The 14154-nt window shown below is 41.1% G+C and overlaps 1 protein-coding gene across 1 annotated transcript in view; it reads left to right on the plus strand.

The window, feature by feature from the left end:
* The window catches only part of CLTCL1 (clathrin heavy chain like 1), a 314203-nt gene that overhangs the window by 159347 nt on the left and 140702 nt on the right, over positions 1 to 14154 (plus strand). Inside the window, exon 17 of the mRNA XM_053701960.1 lies at positions 1662 to 1896. Coding sequence (XP_053557935.1) covers positions 1662 to 1896 — 235 coding nt within the window. The remainder of the gene's footprint in view (positions 1 to 1661; positions 1897 to 14154) is intronic.

A 14154-nucleotide genomic window follows, 5' to 3' on the forward strand; every position in this document is an offset into this window, starting at 1 on the left:
TTTCATCACAGGAGGTTGGCAAAGAAGTGTTGGAAGATTCAGAGTAGTCTCTAATGGAGGGTAGTACTCTTCGCAATGGGACTAGAATTTTAAGAAGTCCTGTCAGCCTCTCAGTGAGAGCATGGGTGAAATTTAGAGTCCGGAGATGCAGGAGGAGTTCTTCTGCGAATCCATCCCGACTCATATTAACATCTCCTTAAGCAATCAGCGTTGACGAGTTTCGTTGCCTGTTTGCTGCTCTCAAGTCCATGTCAGGAGCGATGCTACTAACCTGTCACACTTGAAAGGCCGTGTTCCTGTTCCACGGCATAGATTTTGGTAAGATTGTTTCATTTTTTATACATGTATGATAACACTAGAAGACAGGCTCACAGTGTGACTCCTTTTATCTGTATAGAATCAAGGGTTAATATCTCCTGAGGGGGATTATTATACAGGGGGGAATAATCTTATGTTTGATTTTATGCTGCTTTTATGTGTGAGATGTTATGGGCTCACAGGCTGTTATGGAATATACAGGTTTCACTTTGAGTACCATGCAGCTTACAAGCTTGGCACGCTTTTTCTCATAGCAGGGACGGTCCTCCATTGTGCACCATGTGATTCTTTCCCTCTTTCTTGACCGAGTGTCTATTAGAGAGGAGTCCTAACTCTCTGTACTGTCTTGGTCATGGGAGGTGGTGATTGGAGCAGATTTGTAAGGCGTCTATTGGTCCTCTTTACATTCTTTTGCAACATTTTGCATATTTTATGTTTTTTGCTTTGGCGGAAGCAGCTTTTGGGAGAAAGGTTCTGCAGGCTGTGGTGCCCTCAGTATAGGGTCCGCCTACTTTTACCCTCCTGTTTTTTTTCTGTATTCAGTGTACTCTAGAGCTTGGGTATTTATTCCCACAAGTAAAGAATGAAGAAGTGGACTCTCCTCCCATTAAGATGGAAAACATAAATTATACTTACCTGATAATTTAATTTCTATCTGTGCTCCCACCCGTTTCTCCGGGGGGAGGGCCTAAATTTAATATTGTTCTTCTGGTACCATTTATCCCCTTATATTTCTCCTACTGTTCCTTGTTCCCTTGGCAGAATGACTGGGGGATGAGGGGAGTGGGGGAGGTATTTAAGCCTTTGGCTGGGGTGTCTTTGCCTCCTCCTGGTTGCCAGGTTCGTAATTCCCACAAGTAATGAATAAAGCAATGGACTCTCCTCCCACAAATGGAAATTAAATTATCAGGTAAGCATAATTTTATGTTTTTTAAGAACCGACCAAATAAACAAACTTATGTACCACCATGAACATCTGTATTTAATGGTTAACAATAGACATATCTATTCTGCATAATCATTAGCAGAGCGAGCCCAAATGACAAAACGTTAAACACTAAAATGAATGTATAAAATCCTTGACTTTTTTTTTTTCTTTTCTGAAATATAAATTGTAAATAAAAAAAATAAAATATGGACACGATTAAAGGCAGAAAATAAAATCTTATGCTAAAACCGAATGCAATGGAATATTAGAATCTGTAGTCTTGAGGATATAAAATTAAAGTAAATTGAGCAAACTATCTTGGTCAAATTTTTACCTGATGCAAAATGTTTTTCCATTGAATGAATTTTGCTGCTCTGTGGTGCATTTTCATATTCACCATTCATCTTAAAAACAGGTTGAAGTTGCTCCTACCTTGGCTGGAATCTCGAATTCATGAAGGGTGTGAAGAGCCAGCTACCCACAATGCTTTGGCCAAAATTTATATTGACAGCAACAACAACCCAGAACGGTTCCTAAGGGAGAACCCCTTTTATGACAGCTGTGTTGTGGGCAAGTACTGTGAGAAGAGAGACCCCCACCTGGCTTGTGTGGCATATGAAAGGGGACAGTGTGACCTGGAGCTTATTAAGGTAGTTGTCAGGAAGTCTCAGCTTTTTCCTTATTAAATGGCAAACAATATATTTTTTTTTTTTTTTTTTTTTTTTTTTTTTTTGCACAATTCCAAAACCTAGACTTTACACATATATATGTTTCATGCCTTTTTCTTTCAAATAGCAGACAGAAAAGATATACAACAACAGTCTTCTACTGAGCTATACTTATCTTGTGTATGCAGATCTGACACAAATGTTTGTTGGTCTCTTTTTCTCTTTTTCTCTTTTTTCTTTCTCTCTTTCTTTCTCTCTCTTTTTATTTCTTTATTTCTATTTCTTTCTCTCTCTCTCTTTCTTTCTTTCTTTCTTTCTTTCTTTCTCTCTCTCTCTTTCTTTCTTTCTTTCTTTCTTTCTTTCTTTCTTTCTTTCTTTCTTTCTTTCTTTCTTTCTTTCTTTCTTTCTTTCTTTCTTTCTTTCTTTCTTTCTTTCTTTCTTTCTTTCTTTCTTTCTTTCTTTCTTTCTTTCTTTCTTTCTTTCTTTCTTTCTTTCTTTCTTTCTTTCTCTCTCTCTTTCTTTCTATATATTTTTTTTTATCCAAAGGGTGGGTAAAGTAATACTCTTAGTTACAGGGGTCATCATTCTTGTTTTTACACTCGGGGCGGATTTGAAGTGAATGACAAATAACAGTGACTTTATACATAGTGTTGCTGGTTCCTCTACACATGGTGTAAAAATGAGAACACGCATAATGGCCCCTTGTACCTAAAACAATTGTGGAATTTTTTACATCTCGCTTTCATTTTTCATTATTATATTTGTGAAACATTATTTGAGGTTGGATTAGGAGAATAGGGATGATCACATGAATAACACTAAAACTATTATAAAAAGCATTAGCAGAGCAGTGCATAGTTACAGTAAAAAAACATAATAAATTAAATGTATATAGGCTACTGTGATGTATTTAAACTTTTCACTGGTGATCTATGGGACAGGTGGCTTGTGACATTTTGGACTAGATTACAAGTGGAGCGCTAATTTATCATGCGGTTTAAAGGGACACTAGACACTAAATTTCATGCACCTCCCTGCCATTATGGAACCTAGGTTACACTGCAAGTATGTAAAGTTGAGTTGCTGCACATGTGCAAATTTGTCGGCATTGGAATGTAGTGAACATTTTTTTTCTCCAACATAGGTGTGTCCGGTCCACGGCGTCATCCTTACTTGTGGGATATTCTCTTCCCCAACAGGAAATGGCAAAGAGCCCAGCAAAGCTGGTCACATGATCCCTCCTAGGCTCCGCCTACCCCAGTCATTCTCTTTGCCGTTGTACAGGCAACATCTCCACGGAGATGGCTTAGAGTTTTTTAGTGTTTAACTGTAGTTTTTATTATTCAATCAAGAGTTTGTTATTTTAAAATAGTGCTGGTATGTACTATTTACTCTGAAACAGAAAAGAGATGAAGATTTCTGTTTGTAAGAGGAAAATGATTTTAGCAACCGTTACTAAAATCGATGGCTGTTCCACACAGGACTGTTGAGAGGAATTAACTTCAGTTGGGGGAACAGTGAGCAGACTTTTGCTGCTTGAGGTATGACACATTCTAACAAGACGATGTAATGCTGGAAGCTGTCATTTTCCCTATGGGATCCGGTAAGCCATTTTTATTTAGACAGTAAATAAGGGCTTCACAAGGGCTTTTTAAGACTGTAGACATTTTCTGGGCTAATTCGATTCATATATTCACATATTTAGCCTTGAGGAATCATTTTAATCTGGGTATTTTGTAAAATAATATCGGCAGGCACTGTTTTAGACACCTTATTCTCTAGGGGCTTTCCCTAATCATAGGCAGAGCCTCATTTTCGCGCCGGTATTGCGCACTTGTTTTTGAGAAGCATGACATGCAGTCGCATGTGTGAGGAGCTCTGATACATAGAAAAGACTTTCTGAAGGCGTCATTTGGTATCGTATTCCCCTTTGGGCTTGGTTGGGTCTCAGCAAAGCAGATACCAGGGACTGTAAAGGGGTTAAAGATAAAAACGGCTCCGGTTCCGTTATTTTAAGGGTTAAAGCTTCCAAATTTGGTGTGCAATACTTTTAAGGCTTTAAGACACTGTGGTGAAATTTTGGTGAATTTTGAACAATTCCTTCATACTTTTTCGCAATTGCAGTAATAAAGTGTGTTCAGTTTAAAATTTAAAGTGACAGTAACGGTTTTATTTTAAAACGTTTTTTGTACTTTGTTATCAAGTTTATGCCTGTTTAGCATGTCTGATCTACCAGATAGACTGTGTTCTCAATGTGGGGAAGCCAAGGTTCCTTCTCATTTAAATAGATGTGATTTAGGTGACACAAAATTTAGAGAAAATGATGCCCAAGATGATTCCTCAAGTGAGGGGAGTAAGCATGGTACTGCATCATCTCCTCCTTCGTCTACACCAGTCTTGCCCACTCAGGAGGCCCCTAGTACATCTAGTGCGCCAATACTCCTTACTATGCAACAATTAACGGCTGTAATGGATAATTCTATCAAAAACATTTTAGCCAAAATGCCCACTTATCAGCGTAAGCGCGACTGCTCTGTTTTAGAAAATACTGAAGAGCATGAGGACGCTGATGATATTGGTTCTGAAGTGCCCCTACACCAGTCTGAGGGGGCCAGGGAGGTTTTGTCTGAGGGAGAAATTTCAGATTCAGGGAAAATTTCTCAACAAGCTGAACCTGATGTGATTACATTTAAATTTAAATTGGAACATCTCCGCGCTCTGCTTAAGGAGGTGTTATCTACTCTGGATGATTGTGAGAATTTGGTCATTCCAGAGAAATTATGTAAAATGGACAAGTTCCTAGAGGTCCCGGGGCCCCCAGAAGCTTTTCCTATACCCAAGCGGGTGGCGGACATTGTAAATAAAGAATGGGAAAGGCCCGGTATACCTTTCGTCCCTCCCCCCATATTTAAAAAATTGTTTCCTATGGTCGACCCCAGAAAGGACTTATGGCAGACAGTCCCCAAGGTCGAGGGGGCGGTTTCTACTTTAAACAAACGCACCACTATACCCATAGAAGATAGTTGTGCTTTCAAAGATCCTATGGATAAAAAATTAGAAGGTTTGCTTAAAAAGATGTTTGTTCAGCAAGGTTACCTTCTACAACCAATTTCATGCATTGTCCCTGTCACTACAGCCGCGTGTTTCTGGTTCGATGAGCTAGAGAAGGCGATCACTGGTGATTCTCCTCCTTATGAGGAGATTATGGACAGAATCCGTGCTCTCAAATTGGCTAATTCTTTCACCCTAGATGCCACTTTGCAATTGGCTAGGTTAGCGGCGAAGAATTCTGGGTTTGCTATTGTGGCGCGCAGAGCGCTTTGGTTGAAATCTTGGTCAGCGGATGCGTCTTCCAAGAACAAATTGCTTAACATTCCTTTCAAGGGGAAAACGCTGTTTGGCCCTGACTTGAAAGAGATTATCTCGGATATCACTGGGGGTAAGGGCCACGCCCTTCCTCAGGATAGGTCTTTCAAGGCAAAAAATAAACCTAATTTTCGTCCCTTTCGTCGAAACGGACCAGCCCCAAGTGCTACGTCCTCTAAGCAAGAGGGTAATACTTCTCAAGCCAAGCCAGCCTGGAGACCAATGCAAGGCTGGAACAAGGGAAAGCAGGCCAAGAAGCCTGCCACTGCTACCAAGACAGCATGAAATGTTGGCCCCCGATCCGGGACCGGATCTGGTGGGGGGCAGACTCTCTCTCTTCGCTCAGGCTTGGGCAAGAGATGTTCTGGATCCTTGGGCACTAGAAATAGTCTCCCAAGGTTATCTTCTGGAATTCAAGGGGCTTCCCCCAAGGGGGAGGTTCCACAGGTCTCAATTGTCTTCAGACCACATAAAGAGACAGGCATTCTTACATTGTGTAGAAGACCTGTTAAAAATGGGAGTGATTCATCCTGTTCCATCAGGAGAACAAGGGATGGGGTTCTACTCCAATCTGTTCGTAGTTCCCAAAAAAGAGGGAACGTTCAGACCAATCTTAAATCTCAAGATCCTAAACAAGTTTCTCAAGGTTCCATCGTTCAAAATGGAAACCATTCGAACAATTCTTCCTTCCATCCAGGAAGGTCAATTCATGACCACGGTGGATTTAAAGGATGCGTACCTACATATTCCTATCCACAAGGAACATCATCGGTTCCTAAGGTTCGCATTCCTGGACAAGCATTACCAGTTCGTGGCACTTCCTTTCGGATTAGCCACTGCTCCAAGGATTTTCACAAAGGTACTAGGGTCCCTTCTAGCGGTGCTAAGACCAAGGGGCATTGCAGTAGTACCTTACTTGGACGACATTCTGATTCAGGCGTCGTCCCTTCCTCAAGCAAAGGCTCACACGGACATAGTCCTAGCCTTTCTCAGATCTCACGGATGGAAAGTGAACGTAGAAAAGAGTTCTCTATCTCCGTCAACAAGGGTTCCCTTCTTGGGAACAATAATAGACTCCTTAGAAAGGAGGATTTTTCTGACAGAGGCCAGAAAAACAAAACTTCTGAACTCTTGTCAAATACTTCATTCCGTTCCTCTTCCTTCCAAGTGGAATGGGGACTATACAGACTTGTCTCCGACGATACAAGTAAATCAGAGGACCAGAGATTCACTCCGTTGGTGGCTGTCCCTGGACAACCTGTCACAAGGGATGAACTTCCGCAGACCAGAGTGGGTCATTGTCACGACCGACGCCAGTCTGATGGGCTGGGGCGCGGTCTGGGGACCCCTGAAAACTCAGGGTCTTTGGTCTCGGGAAGAATCTCTTCTACCGATAAATATTCTGGAACTGAGGGCGATACTCAATGCTCTCAAGGCTTGGCCTCAGCTAGCAAAGGCCAAGTTCATACGGTTTCAATCAGACAACATGACGACTGTTGCGTACATCAACCATCAGGGGGGAACAAGGAGTTCCCTGGCGATGGAAGAAGTGACCAAAATCATTCAATGGGCGGAGACTCACTCCTGCCACCTGTCTGCAATCCACATCCCAGGAGTGGAAAATTGGGAAGCGGATTTTCTGAGTCGTCAGACATTACATCCGGGGGAGTGGGAACTCCATCCGGAAATCTTTGCCCAAATTACTCAACTGTGGGGCATTCCAGACATGGATCTGATGGCCTCTCGTCAGAACTTCAAGGTTCCTTGCTACGGGTCCAGATCCAGGGATCCCAAGGCGGCTCTAGTAGATGCACTAGTAGCACCTTGGACCTTCAAACTAGCTTATGTATTCCCACCGTTTCCTCTCATCCCCAGGCTGGTAGCCAGGATCAATCAGGAGAGGGCATCGGTGATCTTGATAGCTCCTGCGTGGCCACGCAGGACTTGGTATGCAGATCTGGTGAATATGTCATCGGCTCCACCATGGAAGCTACCTTTGAGACGAGACCTTCTTGTTCAAGGTCCGTTCGAACATCCGAATCTGGTCTCACTCCAACTGACTGCTTGGAGATTGAACGCTTGATCTTATCAAAACGAGGGTTCTCAGATTCTGTTATTGATACTCTTGTTCAGGCCAGAAAGCCTGTAACTAGAAAAATTTACCACAAAGTATGGAAAAAATATATCTGTTGGTGTGAATCTAAAGGATTCCCTTGGGACAAGGTAAAAAATCCTAAGATTCTATCCTTTCTTCAAGAAGGATTGGAGAAAGGATTATCTGCAAGTTCCTTGAAGGGACAGATTTCTGCCTTGTCGGTGTTACTTCACAAAAAGCTGGCAGCTGTGCCAGATGTTCAAGCCTTTGTTCAGGCTCTGGTTAGAATCAAGCCTGTTTACAAACCTTTGACTCCTCCTTGGAGTCTCAACTTAGTTCTTTCAGTTCTTCAGGGGGTTCCGTTTGAACCCTTACATTCCGTTGATATTAAGTTATTATCTTGGAAAGTTTTGTTTTTGGTTGCAATTTCTTCTGCTAGAAGAGTTTCAGAATTATCTGCTCTGCAGTGTTCTCCTCCTTATCTGGTGTTCCATGCAGATAAGGTGGTTTTACGTACTAAACCTGGTTTTCTTCCGAAAGTTGTTTCTAACAAAAACATTAACCAGGAGATAGTCGTGCCTTCTTTGTGTCCGAATCCAGTTTCAAAGAAGGAACGTTTGTTGCACAATTTGGATGTTGTTCGCGCTCTAAAATTCTATTTAGATGCTACAAAGGATTTTAGACAAACATCTTCCTTGTTTGTTGTTTATTCTGGTAAAAGGAGAGGTCAAAAAGCAACTTCTACCTCTCTCTCTTTTTGGATTAAAAGCATCATCAGATTGGCTTATGAGACTGCCGGACGGCAGCCTCCTGAAAGAATCACAGCTCATTCCACTAGGGCTGTGGCTTCCACATGGGCCTTCAAGAACGAGGCTTCTGTTGATCAGATATGTAGGGCAGCGACTTGGTCTTCACTGCACACTTTTACCAAATTTTACAAGTTTGATACTTTTGCTTCTTCTGAGGCTATTTTTGGGAGAAAGGTTTTGCAAGCCGTGGTGCCTTCCATTTAGGTGACCTGATTTGCTCCCTCCCTTCATCCGTGTCCTAAAGCTTTGGTATTGGTTCCCACAAGTAAGGATGACGCCGTGGACCGGACACACCTATGTTGGAGAAAACAGAATTTATGTTTACCTGATAAATTACTTTCTCCAACGGTTTGTCCGGTCCACGGCCCTCCCTGGTTTTTTAATCAGGTCTGATAATTTATTTTCTTTAACTACAGTCACCACGGTATCATATGGTTTCTCCTATGCAAATATTCCTCCTTTACGTCGGTCGAATGACTGGGGTAGGCGGAGCCTAGGAGGGATCATGTGACCAGCTTTGCTGGGCTCTTTGCCATTTCCTGTTGGGGAAGAGAATATCCCACAAGTAAGGATGACGCCGTGGACCGGACACACCGTTGGAGAAAGTAATTTATCAGGTAAACATAAATTCTGTTTTTTGTTTTTTTAGACGATATTGGTATTGATAATTTAAACTTCTTTCAATGCTTTAAGTGTGTTGGTCCAGGATCTATTGCTCCTGGAAATTACTCTTCCTTACCACTAGGAGGAGGCAAAGATTCCCAAACCACAACAGCTCTATAAAACCCCTCCCACCTCATATGTTCCCCAATCTTTACTTAACCGCCGCTAGAAGTGGTTGAAGAATGAAGATATGCATTTGATTCTTCAAAGAGAGGGGTTCTCAGTCGAGGCCCGGGTGCTTGTCAAAGAGATGTATATAGGGTATATTTTGTGGCTCCTTTTTCACCTCATGGTAAATCTGTCACATACCCTCCATAAATGGTTTATAGGGACTTGTCTTTTGCTTTCTTCTATGGATCTACAATATACTCCTATTCCATAATCTCAGCTAATACATTTCAGTACTGCTTAACTTTTAGCCACTCAAACTTATTAAGGCATTGTGTGTGTTTCAAAAGGACTTTGGACAGAGTTTTTACATTATTGAACTGAAAGAGAAGCAGTCTGCCAGGAATGAATGTACCTCACTGACAAGACCCATAGAAGGCCGAAACAATCATCCGGGGTTGCCGTTATCCTTGTTCAGAAGAGAATTGCCTGGTATTTCGGGACTGGACTGACCTTGTTAGGCGGGATCAGACTGATATATATCAGGAAAGTGTTCCTCTGTGAAAAGCACAATTGGGCAAAAAGAAGCTACTCCCAGGTGGTAACCAGCCATAGAACAAGCCACTGAGCTGTTGTTCGTTCCTGGCAGACTGATTCTCCTTTTTAAATCTTTACATTATTACCCTTGCATTTGTCTGTTTTATTTTTGGCGTGCTTAGTTTAAATTTCGCAAATCGGCTTTCGGGTTTAATGCTCGTAGGGACTGCAAATGTATAATACAATTCTGTTTTTCTTTTTTTCATGCTTCAGCTAGATTATGAACGTCGGGTTTCCTCATGTAGGTCCCAGTGTATGCAAGTGTGGCGCACTTAAAGTGAAGGTAAACTTTGATGAATGAAAACCCGGTTTTTAAAAATTCTATTAAAAACAAGGGCACTTTCATTCATCAAAGTTTAGAAAGCAGCCGTTTTGTTTAAAAACTTAACTTTCTTCTTTTCACAGCCAGAGCAGCTTCCCCCACACGGAGAATTTCTCTTCACACGTCAGCAATGACTAATCAGACTTCCTCCAATCACGGCTTCCCTCCCAGGGGAGTCATTTCCTGAGGCCATGCCGTGATTGGAGGAAGCTGGATTTTGATCTGGATAGATGTGTTTTTGTTTTTCTTAAGATCATGTCTGTTAGATTTACGTTTTTGAAAACTTTCTTCTCTGGAACTGATACTTGCGATTTTGTGTTCGTGTGAGCACTTTTTGTTGCACACTTTTTTTTTTTTTTATATATAATATTTTTATTGAGGTTAAAAGTAGGTTACAACATACATGTCACATTGCAAGAGGGATATTAACATATAGGAAGAGCAACGGGGCAAGAACAACATCATATCCGTGATACTTACAAAGATATAGTCATAACCATTATATCATAAAGAGTTTTACCCGTACAAAACAAATACCTCACTTTTCCAGATTTAGTTTTGCTATAAAACATTTTGCTGATATGCACTCCTAGTTTTATGACATAGAGAATTAAGAGGTCCCCCTACATCATGAAACATTCTGTGAACGTATATAATATAGCATGAATACTTGTAAACTTTGGGGAAACACCCTGCAGCCATGCATAATCAGCTTTGCAATACAAAAATATTTTGAGAATCTCTTATATCTTGTGGACTTTTCCATAGTCACATATTACTAGCATTACAGTATAAATGAAGTAGAGAAATGTCACATTAATACTTTCAATGATAAAGGTTGCGGTACAAATAAGACAGACCGCATAACTAGCCCTTCCAAGCAGGAAGGTACATTATATGAAAATGGGGGGGGGTGAGGAGGGGAGGTGGTCATACATGCATGGAGAATGGTATAAACTGACATTTATGGCAATGACGCACTGAGAATGGTAGCACACAGTCTAGCATTATATTTCACAACATGCAAATTATTTTAGAAATCTAAAGATTAACTAGTCAACCTGCACACAACAACATACCAATAGAACAATGTTATTGATCGCAGAAGATCCTAAAGCCATAGGTGGTGTTATTTGGAGCGTATAAACTACAACATTAATATGTAGTGCATGGGGTAATAACCAGCTTATAAATGCTAACATATAGGGAGAGTAGCGTAGCTGACCACAAAAACCCTAGAATCATAAATGTCATCGTTTGAAACAACTAAATTAATAAAATTTGCTCTGACTGGCTCTCTAAACTGAGTGGGTTACAGAGTTTATTAAAATTAAATTTATACAGGGAGATATAGTATCAGACCATATATTAATGGTCTGATAAAGTAAGGGAAATGAAGGCACACAGAGAATTTATTTCATACCAAAAATAAATTTATTAATTATAATCCCTTATCACATTTCGTGAAAAAATCGGCGGATGCCGATACAGCTGATCACTACTACACACGGAAAGTGCACTTTACCTACAAGTCCGATTGGAAGAGCTTGCAAAGCTATACCACCTCCCCCCCCAGTGACATCAGACGCCACAGAGAGAGCGGTCTGCTTCTTTGAAAAATCTCCTGGGACACAGAGCTAGTTTGTTTCACCGCTGCATGCTCTATCCTGGCAAGTGATTTAAAATCTTACTTTTAGGAACAGATCACAGTAAGAACTAATACGTTTACTTTACCTTTTGCATAAAGGACTGTATTTTCACTTTGCATTTTCCTGGACCGAGTGCAGGATCTAACTGTGTTTCCTCCTAGCTTCTGAGAGAGACTTTTCTCAGCGGTTTATTTTACTTTTTCCATTATGTTATGTTTTGACACACTGCTTTAGACATGTTATAACTAATATTAGGATATGTGCACAATTGTTCTATTTTAGGTCTATATACATTCTAGCAACCTGATTAATGTGTGTTTTAGATATTATCTGACTTAGCAGCATACGTATGCTTTATAGATATCCTGCAGGCATTGTTACTTTAGATTTAAGGTGTTGTATATATATGGTGTTTACCTTATTTTGTGTTGGTTTGAGTCAAATGCAGAGTTTTTCACGAAATGTGATAAGGGATTATAATTAATAAATTTATTTTTGGTATGAAATAAATTCTCTGTGTGCCTTCATTTCCCTTACTTTATCAGACCATTAATATATGGTCTGATACTATATCTCCCTGTATAAATTTAATTTCATTACTGGTTAAGGGTGGCACCAGAATCTAGATTATCAGCAATATTTCCCATTCTCTCATACACCCCCATTTATATACAGAGTTTATTAACCCATTGATGAGTGTGAAATATACCATATCTAGTAAGCAACCCCAAGTGATAATTACCTAACATTGCATGAGCTGGCGGAACATATAAAACTATTTACTATATAAAACCCATTAACCTGCCACTTAACAAATAGCATAAAAACATAAGAACATAGTCCGTCCTGTAACCATAAAGCAAGCCCTCTGTTCAAGAGGTGAATAAAAGAATGCAGTCCCACGGTATCTTAATGTCAGTTCACCTTCATAGTAACATTATCTATTTAGGAGGGCCTTCCATAGCTTCATATCGATAAAAATGCATTGTGAACTATAGAGGGATGAATATAGTTCCCAAACCTGCTTGTATATTAAATTTTCGGCATTGTTATATTTGCCGTTGTTCATTATGGCCACAATATCGTGCTGTGCCTTATACAGTTTAACCTTGTCAGTCAAAAATGGTGTCGACACATCGGACTAAATGTTGAAAGTTTCGTGTACGATGGGAAGACCATGATGTTAGATTAGATGTACTTAACCTATTCCGGCTTTCCTAGGGCAGAAATGAAGCAGTGCACCCTTCGCCTCAGAAGTGTTAACCCAGAAGGAGCGAAGCGAGGTACGCTGTTCCCATTTAAGAGAGAGCTGTTGCGATGTGTTGTTTATTTTTAGGCCTCTTAGAAAGACACTGTGAGTGACAGGATGGCAGTTAGTGCTAATCGCATCAAGGACCTTTATGTTTCCTTGAGAACCCTGACTTTCGGTAGTTACCAAACCAGCTATGCGAGTGAGATCCTCTCCCATGCGGTGTTGTAGGACCGTGCTGGAAAGCAAGAGTTCATTGCTGATTTCCTCAGTCTCCCGATATATCCCGGACCCAGCAGATGCGAGACTAGAGACATACGAGGAATGCCGGGGCCCCAGGGCATCCCCCCAATCAGTGTCCACCTCGGCTAAGTCCGGAGACAATTCCACCGGAATCCTGCAATTCTCCTCCGATTCCCCAGCTCCATCCAAAACGGCAGCGAGCTTGCCGTGGTGGTGGGCCAGGAGTTTGGTGATCTCAAGAAATATCCCGTGGATATCAGCCATAGTGATTGCGTGTCTGCAAGCGTGGTAAAATGGCCGCCGGCTCTATAGATAGATAGTAGGATTTTCAAGTGTAACCCACAACAGATAGCAGAATAGCAAAGTTTAGTGGCTTCTGATCAGCAAATAAAGTTGTGGAAATAGTCCCATTATAATATAGGTTCTCAGATGTGTCAAAGATCTGGCTTTAAATCATATTTAGCTGAAACTATGCAGGAGCTCTAAAGATCTGCAACCTCTTCTGTGCACTGCTGGCTCCGCCCCCCTGTTGCACACTTTTTGAATAATAGAATTATGTTTTTTTAGTTCATTTATCAATCCTTTGGGTCGAATTTTCTTGGACCTTGGACAGTTCTGGAGTGTCCTTATACCAGGCAGGTACTGGTTGGACGCTTTTCTGCTGTTACCTGGGTTCATGTCACCCTTGTGGTGCTGATTTTATCCTGTCGGATTTTGAACGTCACTTGGCCTATGGATATGGTCTCTGGGCTCGGATCCTAATTCGAATAGGCCTAGTGTGTAGATACGCCTCTGAATAGAGGGTTGTGTGTGCCGATCTAAGGTTGTTTTCTTTCATGTAATTAGCAAGAGTCCATGAGCTAGTGACGTATGGGATATACATTCCTACCAGGAGGGGCAAAGTTTCCCAAACCTCAAAATGCCTATAAATACACCCCTCACCACACCCACAAATCAGTTTTTACAAACTTTGCCTCCTATGGAGGTGGTGAAGTAAGTTTGTGCTAGATTCTACGTTGATATGCGCTCTGCAGCAGGTTGGAGCCCGGTTTTCCTCTCAGCGTGCAGTGAATGTCAGAGGGATGTGAGGAGAGTATTGCCTATTTGAATTCAATGATCTCCTTCTACGGGGTCTATTC

This window comes from Bombina bombina, chromosome 2 (assembly GCF_027579735.1).
Source record: "Bombina bombina isolate aBomBom1 chromosome 2, aBomBom1.pri, whole genome shotgun sequence".
Lineage (NCBI taxonomy): Eukaryota > Metazoa > Chordata > Amphibia > Anura > Bombinatoridae > Bombina > Bombina bombina.